This window comes from Canis lupus, chromosome X, assembly GCF_003254725.2.
Source record: "Canis lupus dingo isolate Sandy chromosome X, ASM325472v2, whole genome shotgun sequence".
NCBI lineage: Eukaryota > Metazoa > Chordata > Mammalia > Carnivora > Canidae > Canis > Canis lupus.
The window spans coordinates 38,826,500-38,845,327 of NC_064281.1; the positions used below are offsets into that span (position 1 = coordinate 38,826,500).

The 18,828-nt window shown below is 35.6% G+C and overlaps 1 protein-coding gene across 10 annotated transcripts in view; it reads left to right on the forward strand.

The window, feature by feature from the left end:
* KDM6A (lysine demethylase 6A) overlaps nucleotides 1–18,828 on the forward strand; it is a 213,453-nt gene that overhangs the window by 75,028 nt on the left and 119,597 nt on the right. For all 10 annotated transcript variants that reach the window (XR_007409282.1, XR_007409283.1, XM_025468784.3 and 7 more), the window contains exon 4: nucleotides 2,594–2,643. Coding sequence is in view for 8 of the 10 variants with exons in the window: in XM_025468784.3 (XP_025324569.1) it covers nucleotides 2,594–2,643 (50 nt within the window). In the remaining 2 variants the exon portion in view is untranslated. The remainder of the gene's footprint in view (nucleotides 1–2,593; nucleotides 2,644–18,828) is intronic.

Sequence of the window (18,828 nt, forward strand, 5' to 3'; positions counted from 1 at the left end):
TACAGGCATTGTGAAAAAGGTTTTAAGCATTATGAGGATATCCAAACAAATGATTTCCCTTATTCTCCGTTAAGGACTTTAGAAAAGTCTTGTTACAGTGGATTAGGAATTCTTTTTCATGGATATGTAACTGACTTAGAGGTTCAAAATGATGACTTTGCTTTGGTTAAAAGGATTTCACTAAAGAGACTCTGGTATTTAGAGTTGTAACGATTTATTTGGATTAGGAATCATAAAATATGTTGAGATCTTTTCTTAAAATAGGATGCTAGGCCTAATGGGGTAAAGTAGAATTGGAAAGGTAACAAATGCTCATGGAAGGAATGTCTCATTTACAAATCTGTGCTTGCACTTTGGAGCATTTAGTTTTTTGACTTTGATTTTGAAGGTTCATACTTATTTCTTGGTTCACCATACAGTAGTACGATGCCATTTCTCCCAGGTGATAGTCATATAGGCTTCTTGTACCTCCTGTTTCACTTACTTTGGAGGATGTCATACGATCTCTTTAAGGGCTCCTCCCAATTCTAAAATGGGAATTTTATGAAGTCATGTAATATATATCATTAGGTTATTGGAAACATGCCTTCCAAGGTTGTTGGAATTCTAGGACATCATTAAAAGGGCAGTCCAGATTTAATATGGTGAATGCACAAAATTGTTAGGGACCCAGACTTGTGTTGGTTAGGATATTTTTAGGCACAAAAGCAAAGACCTGATTCTAGCTTACCTAATAAGCAGATTAATTGCCTCCCATAACTGGAAGTTCATAGGGGAGTTGTGTACTAGGCCTAGTTTGAGGTCTAAAAGTATCCAACTACTTCCATTTGTTTCCTCTGCTATCTTCTACAGACTTCATATTAAGAGTAGTTCCCTTTGTGGTGGTATTTAGTGATATACAGGTTTCCTTGTTCACATCCAGCAGTATAGGGAGAATATCCTTTTTTTTTTTTTTAAGATTTTATTTATTTATTCATGAGAGAGAGAGAGACACAGACACAGACACAGACACAGACACAGACACAGGCAGAGGGAGAAGCAGGCTCCACGCCAGTAGCCCGATGTGGGACTAGATCCTGGGACTCCAGGATCATACCCTGGGCCGAAGGCAGGCACTAAACCGCTGAGCCACCCAGGGATCCCCCAGGGAGAATACTTTTCCCATGACTGTCATTTATAAATGGGTGATGAATTCTGGATACAAACTTTGTTTGACTATTCTCTTCCAGCTAGAATAAGTTGGATTGCTTTTCATCTTAGAAGACCGTTAATCAGTGATCTTTATGAGCTAGCAACAATCATATGTGAAGAACTAGAAAATGCAGGATGGTTTGCAATCAACTTTTTAAATCAAAACTGGACATATTTCTAAATGCCCTTCCTAGGATAGGTTGGTTGGCATCATCTTTATGCCAAAAAAGAGGAATGTTATTTAAATAATTTACTTGTTTAGATATGTGTTGATGTTTTTGAGTAATGCTTCTCCAATTTGATTATGTTTAGAAAGTTCTCTGTATTGTAATTATATATATTTTGGCTGTTTACTGATAAACACTATGAAAGCATTATACATGCAGTTCTAGAGAATAGTCATTTGCATTTCCCCCCTATTTTTATCAATATAAAATTTTATTACACTTGTTAAATCTTTATTTGAAAAATCAGTCTTTTTTTTAAATTGAGGTATACTTGATGTTTAATGTTAGTATCAGATGTTGTATAATGTAATGATTCAATATATATATTGCACAATGAGCACAGTAAGTCTAGTTATCATCCATCACCGTACATAGGTAAAAAATTTTTTCTCGTGATGAGAACTTTTAAGATTCACTCGCTTAGCAATTTTCAAATATGCAATATAGTATTAACTGTAGTCATCATGCTGTACATTACATCTCCATGACTTTTTTTATTGCTCACCAGATTTTTAAAAGGACTCTTTTTTCCTACCAATTCTAATGTGTGTATATACTTTTTAGTTTACTTTTTTTTTTTTTTTTTTTAAACCTCCTCACTGAGGTTTTGGATTGACAGGAACTATAGTTTTTTCCTCAGCCTTTCATGCCTCGGATTTAGGGGTATGGGATGTCCTATTGGAATTGAGTTGGAGTAAGGTAATTGTGGGCTATATATTTTTTTGTTGTTGATTATATGAAGGGAAACATCACAAAAGAAATACTCCTTTTGCTTTGAGGTGGTTAATCTCTTGGTCATTCTTAGAAGTGAGAATCCCTTGTGGGAACAACCTATCACATTCTGAAGTAGCCTTGAAAAATCTTAATCCTTTTATCAGATTTGGTTTGTGTGGAAGACCATTGTTGATTCAAGAGATAGCCTAGATTCTGTTCAAGATTAGGTCTGAGATATGAACGGTTTACATCTTTGAACTCCTGTATATTTGACATTTGCTATTATGTCTGACTGTGAGGAGGGTGAGGCCCCAGTTTTCTAATTGTTTGGTCTTAAATATCACTCTGTTTTGGAAGGTGGTGGGTATGATGGGAAGCTTGTTATGATGTTTCTTAACACTTGTGTTATTGATTTTGAAATGGAACATAATTGTGACTCATACTTATTTTCCCTCTTTCAGCATTATCTGCATACCAGAGGTACTACAGTTTACAATCTGACTACTGGAAGGTTAGTGAACATTTGCATGTCTGTTGCCTATTTATTTTTTGGGTGGATTACTACTGGTTATGCTCAAAATAAATTGTGCCCTTTTTTCTTTGTTAATTACTTAAAAACACTACTTAAAGAAAAGCGATTGGAAAGGAAAATGTTCTTTTTATTATCCTGTATGAACCACCTTGTGTTTTATTAAAAGAGATAGATTACTCTGACACAGTTTATTGGCCAAAGATGATCCTAAGTTTAAGAATTTAAAAGCAAGTAAAACCAAAATGATTCTTTGTTTTTTTTTGTCTTAAGTTGGTACCAGGGAATAAAGGAAGGCTGAAGATGGGTGTATAAGATTGAAAAGGCAAGGAACAATGGGAAAATTTTAATAGAAATCTTTCTTAGTACAGTCTCTGTAATTGGAGCTCTGAGGACAGCTGAACCTAACCATTTTTAAAAAGATTTACCTAAATGAAGAACTGTACATAACAATAAGTCCTATATTTTCTTAGTTTAAGCAGTTCATAAAGTTACCTGGACAGGTTAATCTTCACATTGTGTTTATTTTAAGCGGTTTATTGTTTTGTTTTGTTTTGTTTTGTTTTTTAAAAGATTTTATTTGGGAGAAAGAGAAAGAGTATGCTAGTGTGCATGAGGCAGAGCATGAGCAGGGGGAGGGGGCAGAGGGGGAAGTAGACTCCTTGCTGAGCAGGGAGCTGGAAGCCTGGCTGGCAGCAAGGCTCAAAGCAGGGCTGGAGGTGGGGCACATGTGGGGCTCCATCCCAGGATCCTGCGATCATGACCTGAAATGAAGGCAGGCCCATAACCGACTGAGCCACCCAGGCACCCCTTAAGTGTAAGTTTATTGATGAGTGGGGTTTCTTTATATAAATTGCCATTTCAGATTTTTAAGGTGTATTTTATTTTTCCATCACCTAGTTTATCTTTCTTTTTGATATGTAGAAGATTAAACAATATATTTTGGTAATTTAAAAATGTGTTGAAAATATCTTTTCCAGTCTGTGGTTTACCTTTTTTTTTTTTTTTTTAAGATTTTATTTATTTATTCATGAGAGACACACACAGAGAGAGAGGCAGAGACACAGGCAGAGAGAGAAGCAGGCTCCATGCAAGGAGCCCGATGTGGGACTCGATCCTGGTTCTCCAGGATCACACCCTGGGCTGCAGGCGGCGCTAAACCGCTGTGCCACCGGGGCTGCCCTACCTTTATTTTTAAAAGCTTACTGAAGAATAATTTTTACATAGCATAAAATTCAACTATGCAGTTCAGTGACTTTTAGTAAATTTTCAGAGTTGTACAACCATAACCACAGTCTTATTCTAGGACATGTCCATCTCCCCATAATGAAACCTCATGCCCAACCTCTGGCAGGTATTGCTCTACTTTCTGTCTCTGTGTATTTGTATTTTCCTGGATATTTCATATACATGGAATCATATCATATGTGGGGTTTTTTTGTGTGTGTGTGACTGGTTGTTTTCACTTAGTATACATTTTCAAGGTTGATCCTTTGGCAGCATGTATTAATACTTTATTTCTTTTTATTATTTAATATTTCATTGTATGGATATACTATGTTTTATTCATTCATTAGTTGATGGGCATTTTAGTTGTCACTTTTTGGCCATTGCAAATAATGTCACCATGAACATTTGTGTCGTTAAAGCTTTGGGTGGGCATGTATTTTCATTTCTCTGGGGTAGATGGCCAGGAGTGGAATTGCTGAGTTGTAGTATAAATCTAAGTTTAACATTTTAAGAAGCTGTTTCCCCGAGTGGCTATAATGTTTTTCATTTTCACCAGCAGTGTATGAGGGTTTCCATTTCTCCACATCTTGCCAGCACTTGTAATTGTTCAGTGTTTGAGGGTAGCCATCCTAGTGGGTATGATGAAGTAGCATCTTATTATGGATTTTATTTCCACTTACCTTTTTTAAAAAATTTTTTTAAAGATTTTATTTATTTATTCGAGAGAGAGAGAGAGAGAGAGACAGGCAGAGGGAGAAGCAGGCTCAATGCAGGGAGCCCGGTGTGGGACTCATCCAGGGTCTCCAGGATCCCGCCCTGGGCCAAAGGCCACGCTAAACTGCTGAGCCACCGGGGCTGCCCTATTTCCACTTTCCAAATGACTAATGATGTTTAAGATCTTTTTATGAACATATTAGCTATTTGTATATATTCTTTGGTGAAATGCCTGTGCGAACCCTGTGCCCATTTTACCTTTTTTTTTTTCTTTTTAAAGTAATACGTTGTCAGAGTTCTTTATATATTCTGAATATAGTCTCTTATCAGGTATGTAATTTGCAAAGATGTTTTCAAAGTCTGTGGCTTGTATTTTCAATTTCTCCGTATTATTTTTTGAAGTGCAGTAAACTTGAATTTTGTTGCTTTTTTAATCAACTTTTTCTTTTATTGCTTGCGCTTTTTTAGTGTTGCACTTAAGAAATCTTTGCCTAACCGAAGGTTATGAAGATTTATTCCATAGTTTATTCAAACCAGTTGCTTCATTATTTGCCTTTATATATAGTACTGCAATAAATAGTAAAAGTATCTTTTCATATTTTTGTTAGTGATTCTTTGGTGTATTAAGTCCTTTATAAGGGTTAAGTGGTACAGCTCCTTTGGGAGTACTGATTGCCCCTTGGTCTTAACCAAGAAAGTTGACGTCAGCATGCTGTTTGTCAATCTGATAGGTGAGAAATGGGTGCTTATTGCTGTTTTAATTTGCATTTTCTTAGTTGTTAGTGAGGTTGAGTTTTTTGAAATTAAAGTTTAAAGACTATTTCTTTGAAGTATTTATTCATATCTCTTGCCCAATTTTCTATTATTGGGCCATTGTTTTATATAGCTATATTTTGTAGGAAATATCTATCCTTTATCTGTAATACAAGTTGCAGTTTGTCATTTGTTGTTTTGCTTTGCTTTTGTGTATTTCTTTTTGCCCATGCAGATGACTTTTATTTCTTCATAGTCAAATTTATCAGTCTTTTCCTATTTTGAGTTCTAGGACAGGTTTTTTTCTTTGTCCTAGGTGTTAGAAAAATTCAGCTTCATACTCTTTTAGTACTTGAATGGTTTTTATTTTTTAATTTAAATCTGATCCATTTGAGATTTAATTTATCCTTGATTTATAGTGTAAGGAACATCTAAGTTTATCTTTTTCCTAATGGCTAATTATCCTAACACAATGTATTGTTAAAATCTATCTTTCCCTCCACTAATTTGAGATGTTGCCTTAATTGTACGTTAAATTTTGTGCAATTTTGTCCGCTTACGGTTTTTCTGGTCTGTTTTGTTCATCTGTTTATGAACTGATTACCATACTCTTTTACTTAGATTTTATATTTTAATATATGGTAGCACTCTGGCATCCTTTCCCATTGTTCTTGTTTTTAGGATTTCCTTGACTGTCCTTACTTGGTGTTTTTTCCAAATAAACTATGTAACTAAATTGTTTAGCTCCACAAAAATGTGTGGTAAGTTTTTTCCACCAGCTTTTTTGAGGTATAATTTACATTATTTTAAGTGTATAAGCTTACTATGTTTGAGCAGTTTATATGAGGTTGTGTAACCATTACTACAATTAAGATACAGAATGTTTCCATCACTGAGTGTTCCCTTGTGCCCCTTTACAGTTGATGCCCATTCTTGCTTGACCCCCGGTTCCAGGCAGTTAGTTATTTGCTTTCTATCTCTCTAGTTTTGCCATTTCTAGAATGCCTCACAACTGGATCCAAGCAGCATGTATTCTTTTACTTTTGATGTCTTTCACTTAGTGTGCTATTTTTAGTCCATGTTGTTGTATCAGTATTGTGTGTGTGTGTTTTTTTTTTTTTTTTTAATCTTTAAGTAGTATTTCAGAGATTGATTCTGCCACAGTTACTACATCTGTCAGTTTGTGTTGTGTCCAGCTTCAGGTAAATATAAATGAATTTCTGTAAACATTTGTCTTCGTGTGGACATATGTTTTCATTTTTCTTGGTATATGTACGTAGGATTTGGAAATGCTGGGTCACATTGCACTTGTAGGTTTAACTGCTAAGCTGTTTTCCAAAGTGGCTGTACCATTTTACATTCCAACTTTTGCAACGTTTGATTTCCCGTTTTACATCTTGGCTAGTACCTGGTATTGTCAATCTCTTTTACTCTAGCCATTCTAGTAGGTGAGTAGTGGTTTTTCTCTTTGGCTTTATCTGCATTTTCCTAATGATAGTGATGTTGAGCCTCTTGTATGTGCTATTGGCCTTCCTATACTTTCTTTTGTTAATTTACCTGTTCACGTCTTTTGCTCATTTTTAACTTCTTTTTTTTCTTAATTGAGTTGTATGGACTATTTACATATTCTGGAGGAAACCTCTGTCAGATACTTGTTTTGGAAATATTTTCTCACAGTCTCACAAAATGGCTTGCCTCTTTGTTTTCTTAATTGTGCCTTTTTTTTTTTTAATTTATTTTTTATTGGTGTTCAATTTACTAACATACAGAATAACACCCAGTGCCCGTCACCCATTCACTCCCACCCCCCGCCCTCCTCCCCTTCTACCACCCCTAGTTCGTTTCCCAGAGTTAGCAGTCTTTACGTTCTTGAAGAGCAAATCTGAAACTAGTCCCTGTATTCAAAATGCAAGGAGAGACCAGTGAAAGGGGCCGGCCTACTCCAGGTTAGTAGATGGCACTTTTAATAAGCAAAGGAAATTTATGTATGAGGTTTGTCTTGGGTTGCAGCAAGACGAATGGATCTCTGCACCCACCTGCCAAATCTTAAAATTTTGTTTATAAAGAGACCTTAACTGGGCTTGGTCACATATACTGTGCAAGTATTCTTTTCAGTGGCATTTCTCAATAATTTTCAGATTTACTGTTTTCTATTATAACTCTATTTTCCTTGTAATAATTGTAGAATTGGTAATGAAGTATACCCTCTTTTGTTCCTAATATTTTTGTTCTTGATCAGCCTGGCTAGAGGTTTATCAATTTTATTGATCTTTGCAAAAATCTTTCTTCCGTAGATTTTTCTTTTTTCAGTATTGTTTTTCTGTTTTATATTTCATTGATTCCTGATGGTCTTTGTTATTCTGCTTACTTTGTGTTTAATTCTCTTATTAAGGTAGAAACTTAGGTGATTGGTTTTCCATCTTTTCCCCCTAATATAAATATTTAAAGGTATCTATTTTTGTTAGCATTGCTTTAGTTGTATCCCACAAACTTTATATTGTATTTTTGTTTTCACTTATTTGAAAATGTCTTGTACTTGCTCTTCTGACCCATGGGTTATTTGGATACATGTTGTCTAATTTCAGAATATTTGGGCTATTTTAGATCTCTCATTGCTAGTGATTTCTAATTCTATTTTGTTTATACAATATACTTTGTATGATTTCATTCTGTTAAATATATCAAAACCTCTTTATTAGTTCAGCACTTGAAAACAGCCACAGGATTTGCATTTGTTTGTTGTAGTCTATAAACAACAGGTAAAGGTAGTTGATAGTGTTTTTCAAATTTCTGTCTTTGATTTTTGTCTGTCATTTGCTGAGAGTTCTCTCTTATGATTGTGGAATTGTCTTTTAATTTTGCCCTTTTTAAAAAAAATACATTTTGAAGTTTTCTTACTAGTACATATACTAGTACATATATACTTACGGTTGTTATTTTTTACCTGATGAATTGACCCTTTTATTGTTATAAAATATTATTTTTTAGCTCTGGTAATTCCTTTGTCTTGACAGCAGTGTTTGATCTTAAAATAGCCATTCTGTCTTTCATAGGCTTGTTATTTATGTGATATATCCTTTTCCTCTTCTTTCCAACCTGTTGGTTTCTTTATATTTACAATTCTCTTTTTGTAGATAACTTATAAATGAGTCTTGCTTTTTTGTGCAGTCTGAAAATCCCTGTTTTTTACTTACACTGTTAAACCGTTCATGGTAATGCACTCATTTATATGATTGGGTTTGCATCTTTAATTTGATTTTTCCTTTTATGTTTGTCCTCTCAGTTTCTTGGTCTATGTTCCTCCTTAACCTACTTTTCCCTACCCCTTTTTGATATTTGAATCTGTTTTACAATTTCACTTTACTTTTCCTATTGTCCATTTCAGCTCTTTTCTTTCATCGTTTGTTCCTTGGTGGTTCTAGGAATTTCAGATACCTTAATTTTTTATAGTCAAGTCTCAGTTGATATTGTATTAATTCATATAAAATGTGGAAAGTTGTGTTATTTAAGTCTACTTCTTACCCATCCATGTCCTTTATGTGATAGTTGTTGTGTCTTTAAATTTACGTTATTAGCTCCACAAGATGATATTCTTTTGCTCTATACAGGTCCATATATTACAATGTAGTAGTGATTGTATTTACCTATGTGGTTACCATTTCTGATACTTTTCATTACTTTCTGTGAATCATTTCCATGTACTGTCTTTTTCTTTTAGGCTAAAGAACTTCCTTTAGCATTTCTTATAGTAGAGGTCTGGTGGAGATGAATTTCTTTTATCTGAAAATATTTTTTTTTACTTCATTTTTAAAGGGCATTTTTGCTGGTTATGAAATTATGGCTTGCCTTGCCTTTTTTTTTAAGTGAAATTCTGCCTCCTTCTGCCTTTCTTCCCTCTTTCTTATGAGAATTCAGCTCTTAATTGGACCACTGTCCCTGTACACAATTTGTTTGCTGCTTTCATGATTTGCTTGTTATCTTTGGCTTCCTCTAGTTTGATTGTGATATATCTCTGCATGATCACCTTCATATTTATCTTGTTGGAGCATTTTGAATTTGCATTAAGTAAGGGAAATTTTTGTTGTTATTTCTTCAAGTTATTTTTTGTTCATTCTCTTTCCTTTTCTTCTGGGGATCCAGTTCCATGTAGGTTAGATAATTTGTTTTTATATAAATGTCCCTGAGAGGCTCTTATTTTTTCTTTTTCTCTGTGCTCTTCACATGGATAATTTTTCTATTTTGAAGTTTATTCTTTTTTTCCTTTGTTGTTTTCTTTTTATTAGTTCAATCCATTGAGCTTTATTTCAGATATTCTATTTTTCAGTTATAGATTTTCCATTAGGTTCTTTTTTTATTATTTCTCTTTCTTGAGACTTCCTTTTTAATTATGAGCATGTTTTGTTGATGATTGTTAGACTAGCAACTGTAAAATCCTTAGATTTAAAAAAAAATTTTTTTTTAAGATTTTATTTATTGAGAGTGTGTGTGCGCACAAGCAGGGGGAAAAGGGAGCTGCAGAGGCAGAGGGAGAAGCGGGCTCCCCACTGAGCAAGGAACCTGATGCAGGGCTTGATTCCAGGACCCCGGGATCCTGACCTGAGCAGAAGGCAGACACTTAACTGACTGAGCCACCCAAGTGCCCCTCGTCTGCCATTTTCTAGCATCTTTATCATTTTGGGTTTGGCTTCAGTTGATTTTCTTCTTTCTTGAGAATGTGTTCTGTTTTCCTAGATCTTTGTAAGTTGTGTAATTTTGTGTTGGGCATGGATATTATGAAAATTATGCTAACCCTTGGTTGTATTATTTTCTTCTACCGAGGTCCCTCTCCTCCCTTTCTCTTTTATCAGGCAGTTATCTTTATTGGACTAGAACTGCAAACTCACTTCCTTTGGGTGGCAACCTAAGTATCACTTTAGTTCTTTTGTCTTAGCTATTAAGTCTGTAACTTGCATACAGGAGTCAGTCAGACGTGGATAGACAGAATTTAGAATTCTGTAGCTCTTTCTTTTCTGGAAGTTCCCTTAATTTAGTGGGATGTGATTTCTCCTGGTTCCAGTCTTCAGGTTTTCTATATTAGAAAGACTGCCTTTTCTACTAGTGACTCACTCACATGTGCTATGCCTGGCACCAAGTTAATAGCTGGGAAAACGGAACTCAGCCCATACAGCTTTCCTCCTTTAAGCATGGCTTTTTATATGAGTTTCCTGTTGCTGTCTTAACAAATTACCACAAATTTAGTGGTTAAAAACACGAATTTAATTATCCTACAGTTTTGAAAGAGTCCCAATTGAGTCTTAGGGGAATTGGGTTGTCAGTAGGGCCAGTTCCTTCTGAAAGATCTATTGGAGAATCTGTTTGCCTTTTCCAGCTTCTGAAGTTTGCCCACATTGTTTTGGCTCATGGCCCTGTATCTTACTGCATTTTTTCCCCCATATTGCCTTCTTTGGCCTTTAGCTTTCTTGCCTCCTTCTTAAGGACTCTTGTCATTACATCTGGTCTAACCTGGATAATTCAGGATAATCTTCCCATCTAATGATCCTTCATTTAATCACAAATGAAAATTATCTTTTGCCATGTAAGGTAAATATTCTCAGTTTGGGGATTTAGGATATAAACATTTTGGGGGCCACTATTCAGACTACCATGTCTTTCCACCAGAATCTGCCTGTTTCTGTTTACTCTTCAGTGCCTTTCATTAGCTGCTGTATTTTATGTACTATAAATTCTGTACACCAGAGTTTATAGTTACTATCTCCAGGAAGGTCTTCTCCAGTATTATCTTACTTATTAGCCTTCATTGGAAGCAGTAGTGTGATAATGTATTGATACCATTTTTGCTTGCTTTTGAACTTAATAAAAATGTAATTCTGCAGCATATTTTTTAAGTGTATCTTCTTTCAGTCAGTACTGTATGTTACATTCATCCCTGTAGTTGTATATTGCAGTAGTTTGTTTTCATTGCTGTATAATATTTCAGTATATGAACATGCCACAATTTATTCATTTTATTGTTGAAGGGCATTTGGTTTTTAATGAATTTTGGCTGTTACTGATTATAACTTTGCAAGTTCTTGATGCCCTGATAGTTGTCTGATGCCTGAAAGCAGGTATTTATGTATGTATGTATATATGTATTTATTTACTTATGTTTTCTAGCTATAATAACTTGGATAGAAGAGGGAATTAGAATTTAAGTCCAAAACAGATAAGTCTACCATTGCCAGCAATGGAACTCCCCTCTAATCTTACCTATAACAAGGAAAACTTAGTATAAAATTTATTATTTAAAAACTTACTGTAGATATTTTTAATAATAAGAGAACATAATGGTGGAATGCCCAATACATGAAATACTAATTAGCCCATCAGATTAATTTATCATTGGTAGTTTTATCAGAGTTCTTAACCGGCAATTTGAGATCCTCCCAAGTGTCAAAAGCTAACTCCCCAAATACCAAGAACACAAACCTGGGTTTATTGCTTACCATGTTAAAGGAGAATACCACCTCTACAAAGCTTTGTTGGTATCCTAGGGGAGAAGGTAAGACCAGAATTGATTGAAAATTCAGACTTTGTTTTAAGACAGATCTTTCAATTTGGGAGCTTGATTGGGAAGGAACCTCCACAAATCTAACAGTCCATAAATGGTGGTTATGGCAAGGCAAGGAATTTGAGTTAAGGGATTCAAAGAATCTTAGGCCTCAAACTATTATTGATGCTTTTCATTGAAAACTTGGTTACTATAATAATGGACAGACTATGTGCCTGGGCAGGAGACATGGATAAGTAAAGTAATGCTAATGAAAGCGGATGACTAGCAAAGTCATGTTAACATAGACTTTCAAATGTGGTTTAGGTTCTCGGGTCCAGGCTAAGTGTGGGGGTAGACATTTTGGTTCTCTCAGGATTCAAGAACTTGTACCAGACTTTGTCACTTAAAAACATGAATGCGACTTACTTTAATTTCTATTTTCTAATCATCAATAAGAAATACAACATTATTATTTGTGAGCCAATAGTATTTACCCAGTGGTGATCAGTATTCATGATAGTGATTTTTAGGTTTAATTTTTTATATTTATAGTTCTGCTAATTTTGTGTGATTTATACCCACAGGGTATATTGTAAATTGAGGAATATATGATTTTTTTAAAATGTGACTGAGATAATTATCTCCTGAGTTTTAGTTGTGCATCTTTTCTCAAACCACATCTCTTCAAACCTGTCCTCTATAATTAGATCTTAAAAAAGTAAAGTGATTCATCATTCTACAGGGCTTCAGTTCTTGATCTGAAATTCTTGCATTCAGAATTGTATAGAGTTGAATGGCTTTTTTTTTCCTTTGGATTTCAGAAAGATGATAATGCATTACTGTATTACATAATATCACCTGTGACAATATATTTACATCTCTGCATTGATAGTATGATTGGTTATATTATTATTATTTTTAAAAGATTTTATTTATTTATTCATGAGAGACACACAGAGAAAGGCAGAGAGACATAGGCAGAGGGAGAAGCAGGCTCCCTGCAGGGAGCCTGATGAGGAACTCAATCCCAGGACCCCAGGATCACCACCTGAGCTGAAGGCAGACACTCAACCATCGAGCCACTTAGGCGTCCCATGATTGGTTATATTAAAGACTTCTGTCAGGGTTTTCCTCTCCAGAGAATTTTAGTGGCTGATATATGATAAACTTTAATTTTTGTCAGAGCCTTTTGGAATTCAGAATGGACAATTAGGTATCATTGATCTGTAATCCATGATTAAATCTTAATTTTTGTTTAACATTTCAAAACTCAGAGTTTATTATGTAATTAAAAATTTTATTTCTCGAGAGATACTTTCTCTTACCTAGTTCAGTACAAATGAGTCGTTTTGGAAGTAGTGAAAATTTGCCAGTTTCGTGACTATTCTGTCATGCTACATGCTACATGCTACATGTTGACTGTTAGTGATTATAATAAATATCTTTGTAATGCTAGATGATAATAAAACAAAAGCTTACTTACACAACTCTGTTTACCATGTAGACATGGCATAATTAAAAAAATGTGGGAGAGAAACTCTTCTGACTACTTAGGTTCATGGCTGTGAATTACTTAAAACAGATTAACAGGAGGGAAAAAAATTGTTTACACATGCAATGCATATACCTGTGGGAGAACTCCGTGATGAGTAACCCCAAGGGTGGCTAGAATTTGGAGCTATATACCAACTTAGTAGGTGATGAGAGGGAGAAAAGGGCACTTACAGGAAAACAGTTTTTTTTTGGAAGATAAATGAGCCCTTAGAATAGATGGGAGATATGATAGTCTTGTGACAAAGTCAGAGTTGCTCTCTGGGAGGGAGTTTACTACGACACTTGGGTTCTTTTAGGAGGCTCTGCTTTTAATGTATGAGTGATTGGAGGAACTCAGATGCCTTCAGCTCAAAGTAATTCTTATGCCAAGTGGAATACTTTGGAGTACCATGTTCTGATCCCCTTCAACAATAGCAGCAAAACCTAAGGTCTTTTATGAATCAGGAAAATTTAGAAATTACTGTTATGGTTTATAACATGACGTAGAAAGGTAGTAGTAAAAATGTATGTATGCTGTTAATGCTGCTATGTACGGATGGGACACGGTAAGCCACATGTTAAAATGGAAAGTTCTGTTGCTTCCTGATGACTTCTCTTAAATGTACTTTATTAAACAATTCTGATATATTTTTAACTGTAAACTTTTAAAATACACAAAACTTACTCTCTCCCTTTCTTTTCCCACTTGAATTTAAGAAAAGAAAGAATAGCTTTTGAATTATGGTAGTATGCTTGTCTAAAAGAACCATTGATTAAAAGTTGCAGAAACTAGAGAACTAGTGGAATCTGTGCTCATCTTCAGACTTCTCAGTGACTTTTACTCTCTAGTTACGTCAGTCACTAATTGGATTTCACATTCATTGACAGGGGCTTTGTTGGCAATACAGGGATAAGTAAGATAGTTCCTGCTCTCAAGTTGCCCATATTCTTGTGAAGGGAGACACACATAAGCATGTTTTTGGTAAATGATATATTGGAGATGTGGAGGGCCATGAGGGAGGCAGAAGTGTGTGTCTTTGAGTAAAAGGTATGGGAAAATCTGGGGATTAGAAAGACTCCACAGAGAAGTTGCAATTTGAGGGAGGGATTAATGGGAGTTTTCCAGCTAGGACACCTGGAGAAGCTTTCCAAGAGGATAACTGAGCCAGCACATGAAAGGACACTAAGTGTTTAGGGAACTCTATCAAGTTTTTCGTCTAGAGCAGAAGTCCAAAAGCTTTCTTAAGAGAACAAAATAGTAAATGTATTAGGCTTTATTATTTTTAGCTCTTGGGCTTTAAAGAAAAAATTTGACTGGCTAGTTTGTGGACTCTTGTTTTAAGAGCCTGGGATTATTGGTGTAGGACTCAAAGTGGGAAAAGAAAGGCAAGGGCCAGATAGATGGTAAATGGTTTTACAACAGGTAGCACAGATCTGGAGGCTTAGATTTGTTTCACTACTTGTTCAGTACCTAGTCAGTTTGTCTGTCTGTCTTATTTACTTATTCATGAGAGACACAAAGAGAGAGGCAGAGACACAGGCAGAGGGAGAAGCAGGCTCCCTGCAGGGAGCCTGATGTGGGACTCGCTCCCAGGATCTTGGGATCTTGAACTGAGCCAAAGGCAGACGCTCAATCACTGAGCCACCCAGGTGCACCTTTAGTCAGTTTCTATATTGCTGGAAATCAAGAGTCCTAAAGTTAAATCAAGCACAATGACTTCCAGGGATTGATTGAAATTGCATTGGCTTTGTATCTGAAAACAAACAAACAACAAACTCTCATTGTAAAGAGACTACTATCTTTCTCCATAAAATTCTATAATTTTTCCATGAAGTTCTTGTGCATATTATAAAGTATATTTTACAGCTTTATTGCTATTATAAATGTCCTTTTAATTTTTTTTAAAGATCTCTGCTGATATATAGAACTGCAGTTGGCTTTTATATGTTAAATTTATCAAGCAGTTTCACTAACTTTTACTAATTTGTCTAATTTGACTACGTTACTTTGGATTTTCTATGTAGACTATCCTGCCTTTATAATTAATGGTAATTTTGTTTCTTCCAATTCTTTTGATCTTTTCGCCTGTTATTGTGCCAGGACAGGATTGATTGAAAGAGGTGACAGAGTACATTTGTTGTTTCACTTCTTTTGTATGCAGATGTTTATTCTGCATCCACTGAGATAGTTTTATATTTTTTTCTCTTTAAACCAGTCTTGTATTTTTGAGATAACTTCAAATTGGTAGTAAGTTTTTATCATTGTTAGGTATTTCTAGATTGGGATCACTAACATGTAATATCTTTACTTTTTTTTTTTTTTTAAGATTCTTATTTGAGAGAGTGAGAAAGGGAGAGAGCAAGCTCAAGTAGGGGCGACGGGGGGTGGGGGGGGGTGGAGAGGGTTGGGAGGCAGAGGGAGAGAATCACAACAGAATCCTGCTGAGCCCTAAGATCCTGACCTGAGCTGAAACTGAGAGTGGAGAGTCTAGAAGCTCAACTGACTGAGCCACCCAGATGCCCCAGTATCTTTACTTTTTTTTTTTTTTTTTTTTAAGATTTTATTTATTCATGAGAGACACACACAGAGGCAGAGACACAGGAAGGGGGAGAAACAAGCTCCATGCAGGGAGCCCGATGTGGGACTCAATCCCAGGACTCCAGGATCACGCCCTGGACTGAAGGCATACGCTAAACCGCTGAGCCACCCGAGCTGCCCTATCTTTACATTTTTGTTCAAAATTGGAATTGGTCTATATTTTTGCTTTCTTGGGTTTTCTTTATATGATGCCTTGAAGGTGGTTCTGCATTCTGAGGAGCTGGTCAGCGGAAGAAGCAGTGGGCAACAGCCCTTTCCTTTAAGAGAATCCTGTGATCATACACATCCCTTCATACATACCTCACTGGCGGAAATGTAGTAATATGAATATTTGTAGCTGCAAAGGAGGCTGAGAAAGGTCTTTATTCTGTCTGATCATAAGAGAATAGAAAACAGTAAGAGAAGGTACATGTTGCAAAATAGACTGTACTCATGATACAAATTAACTCATGTTATTGGCTAAGGGAATTATAATTATGTTTGTTTGACCTGAAAGTCTTATTGTTTCACTTAAATTTTTGTCTAGATAATGGGAATATAATTACAACCTTCTTAGGAAAGAACAAAGCTCTCAGCTTGGCTGCTTGTAGTAGTAGCAGGAGTGCTGTAGTCTAGATTTTAAGAAAATTAAAAATGAGTACCTGCATCTTCTTCCTTAGAAAGGCTCATTCCCAGTCTTGCATATACACAGCTCTCAGCTATTTTTAGTACTTGCCAGTTCTGCTCTAATTAAAGGGTTGCCAGCATTCCAGCTTCATTTTGTTCATTTTTATAAGATTTTATTTATTTATTAGAGTGCATATGTGCAGGAGAGGAGGGGTAGAGGGAGAAGCAGACTCCCCACTGAGCAGGCAGCCTAATTCAGGTCTTGACCCCAGGATCATGACCTGAGCCAAAGGCAGACACTGAACTGACTGAGACACCCAGGCACCCCTGTTTTGTTCCTATTTAATACCAACTTATGGCAACCTATGACCATGCTGAGCCTTCTCACTTGAATGGTTCAGCCTATCTCCAGATACCAGTTACTATTGTTGAAATCTGGTTATAGTGTTGTATAGGTGTTGTTGTTGTTGTTTTTAAAGACTTACTTACTTTTAGAGAGAATGAGTACAGAAGTAAGGGGCAGAGGGAGCAGGAGAGAAAATCCTAAGCAGACTCCATCCTGGGTATGGAGCTGGAATTGGGGCTCAATCCCAGGATCCTGAGATTAGGACCTGAGCCAAAACCAAGAGTTGGACACTTTACCGTCTCTGCCAGCAAGCTCAAATGTTGCATAGGTTTTGAGTAGTCTCGTCCATAACTCACTTTTATTTATAAGTCCTCTTATTTTGAATGTGCAAGGTTTTCTTATAGCATGTGAGTGTTACCAAGAATTTTATTTTATTTTATTTTATTTTATTTTATTTTATTTTATTTTATTTTTTTAAAGATTTTATTTATTTATTCATAGGCATAGAGAGAGGGGCAGAGACACAGACAGAGGGAGAAGCAGGCTCTATGCAGGGAGCCTGATGTGGGACTCGATCCTGGTTCTCCAGGATCACACCCTGGGCTGCAGGCGGCGCCAAACCACTGCGCCACCGGGGCTGCCCTATCAAGAATTTTATATATCATGCTTTATCTATCGAACACTTATCATGCGCCAGATAACTTTTTGGAGGTGTTAGATACATTGTCTCTGTTACTTCTTCTAAACATCTCAAGTGCCAGGTAGTATTTTACGTGTATGATCTTATTTAATTCCTCAAACCAACCCTATGAAACTGAGACTAAGTTACTAATTAACTTATTTAATGAGTCTTTTTTTAAATTTTTTAAAATTTTTTTTTTATTTAATGAGTCTTAACTGGAGTTCTAACCCAAGTTTGATGGTCTCTACAGCCTGATTTTTTGATCACTATGCAATACTATGCATAGGTTTTGGAAGTAAAACTTATCTAATGCTATAATTTTGAACATGATGGATATAACGAGCTTTAGCAACCTCCTGTACTATATTATTATAACTGGGAAAACCCTTTTAAGTGTCCATGTTAAGGAAGTGACTCAGTATAAATTGAATTTAACAAAGTATTAAATTCTTTGATGAAAAAATGTGTAATAGGTTATTGACGGCTGCAAGAGATTGATTTATTTAGCAGCATACCTTTCCTAAATAACTTTATATGTATTTACTTTGTGGTAGGGATCAAAACATGAATTGGGTTCTATCTCTACCATTTAGACTCATATTCTAGTGGAGGTGATAAGTAGCATATTTGTAATATACATGGATATTCATTTGGGACATGTATCAGAAAACCTGACTCTCTTTGGGTTTGGGAATGTCAGATAATACTTCAAGAAAGAAGAGGTGAGTGATGTGTTAAGGGACAAAAAGGAATTTGCCAGATTGAGAAGTCAGTTGAAGGAAAGATAGCATATGCTTTTTCAGCAGAGGAAGCAAACATGTTTAAAATCACAGAAATGAAAAAAAAATCACAGAAATGTGTAAGACCATATTTTATTCATTAATGTCCATATTATTTGTCCTGATTGAAGTGAGGGCTGTGAGATCGGGGAGATTGAGTAAGGGTTCATAAAATGAAACCCCTCTAAGTCACAGGAGATTGTAGTGACTCTTGGGAAGAATTTCAGACAGAACAATGTCATGTTACAGTTTTTGAAAGCTCATTAGCAGTGATATGGAAGGTAATTGAAAGGGGGGAAATAGTGGAGGAGGTTAGAATTTGGGAGAGGATTTAGGAAACTATTGCAAGAGGCCAGATAGACAAAATTGAGGTCCTAAATTACCTAGAGAAAG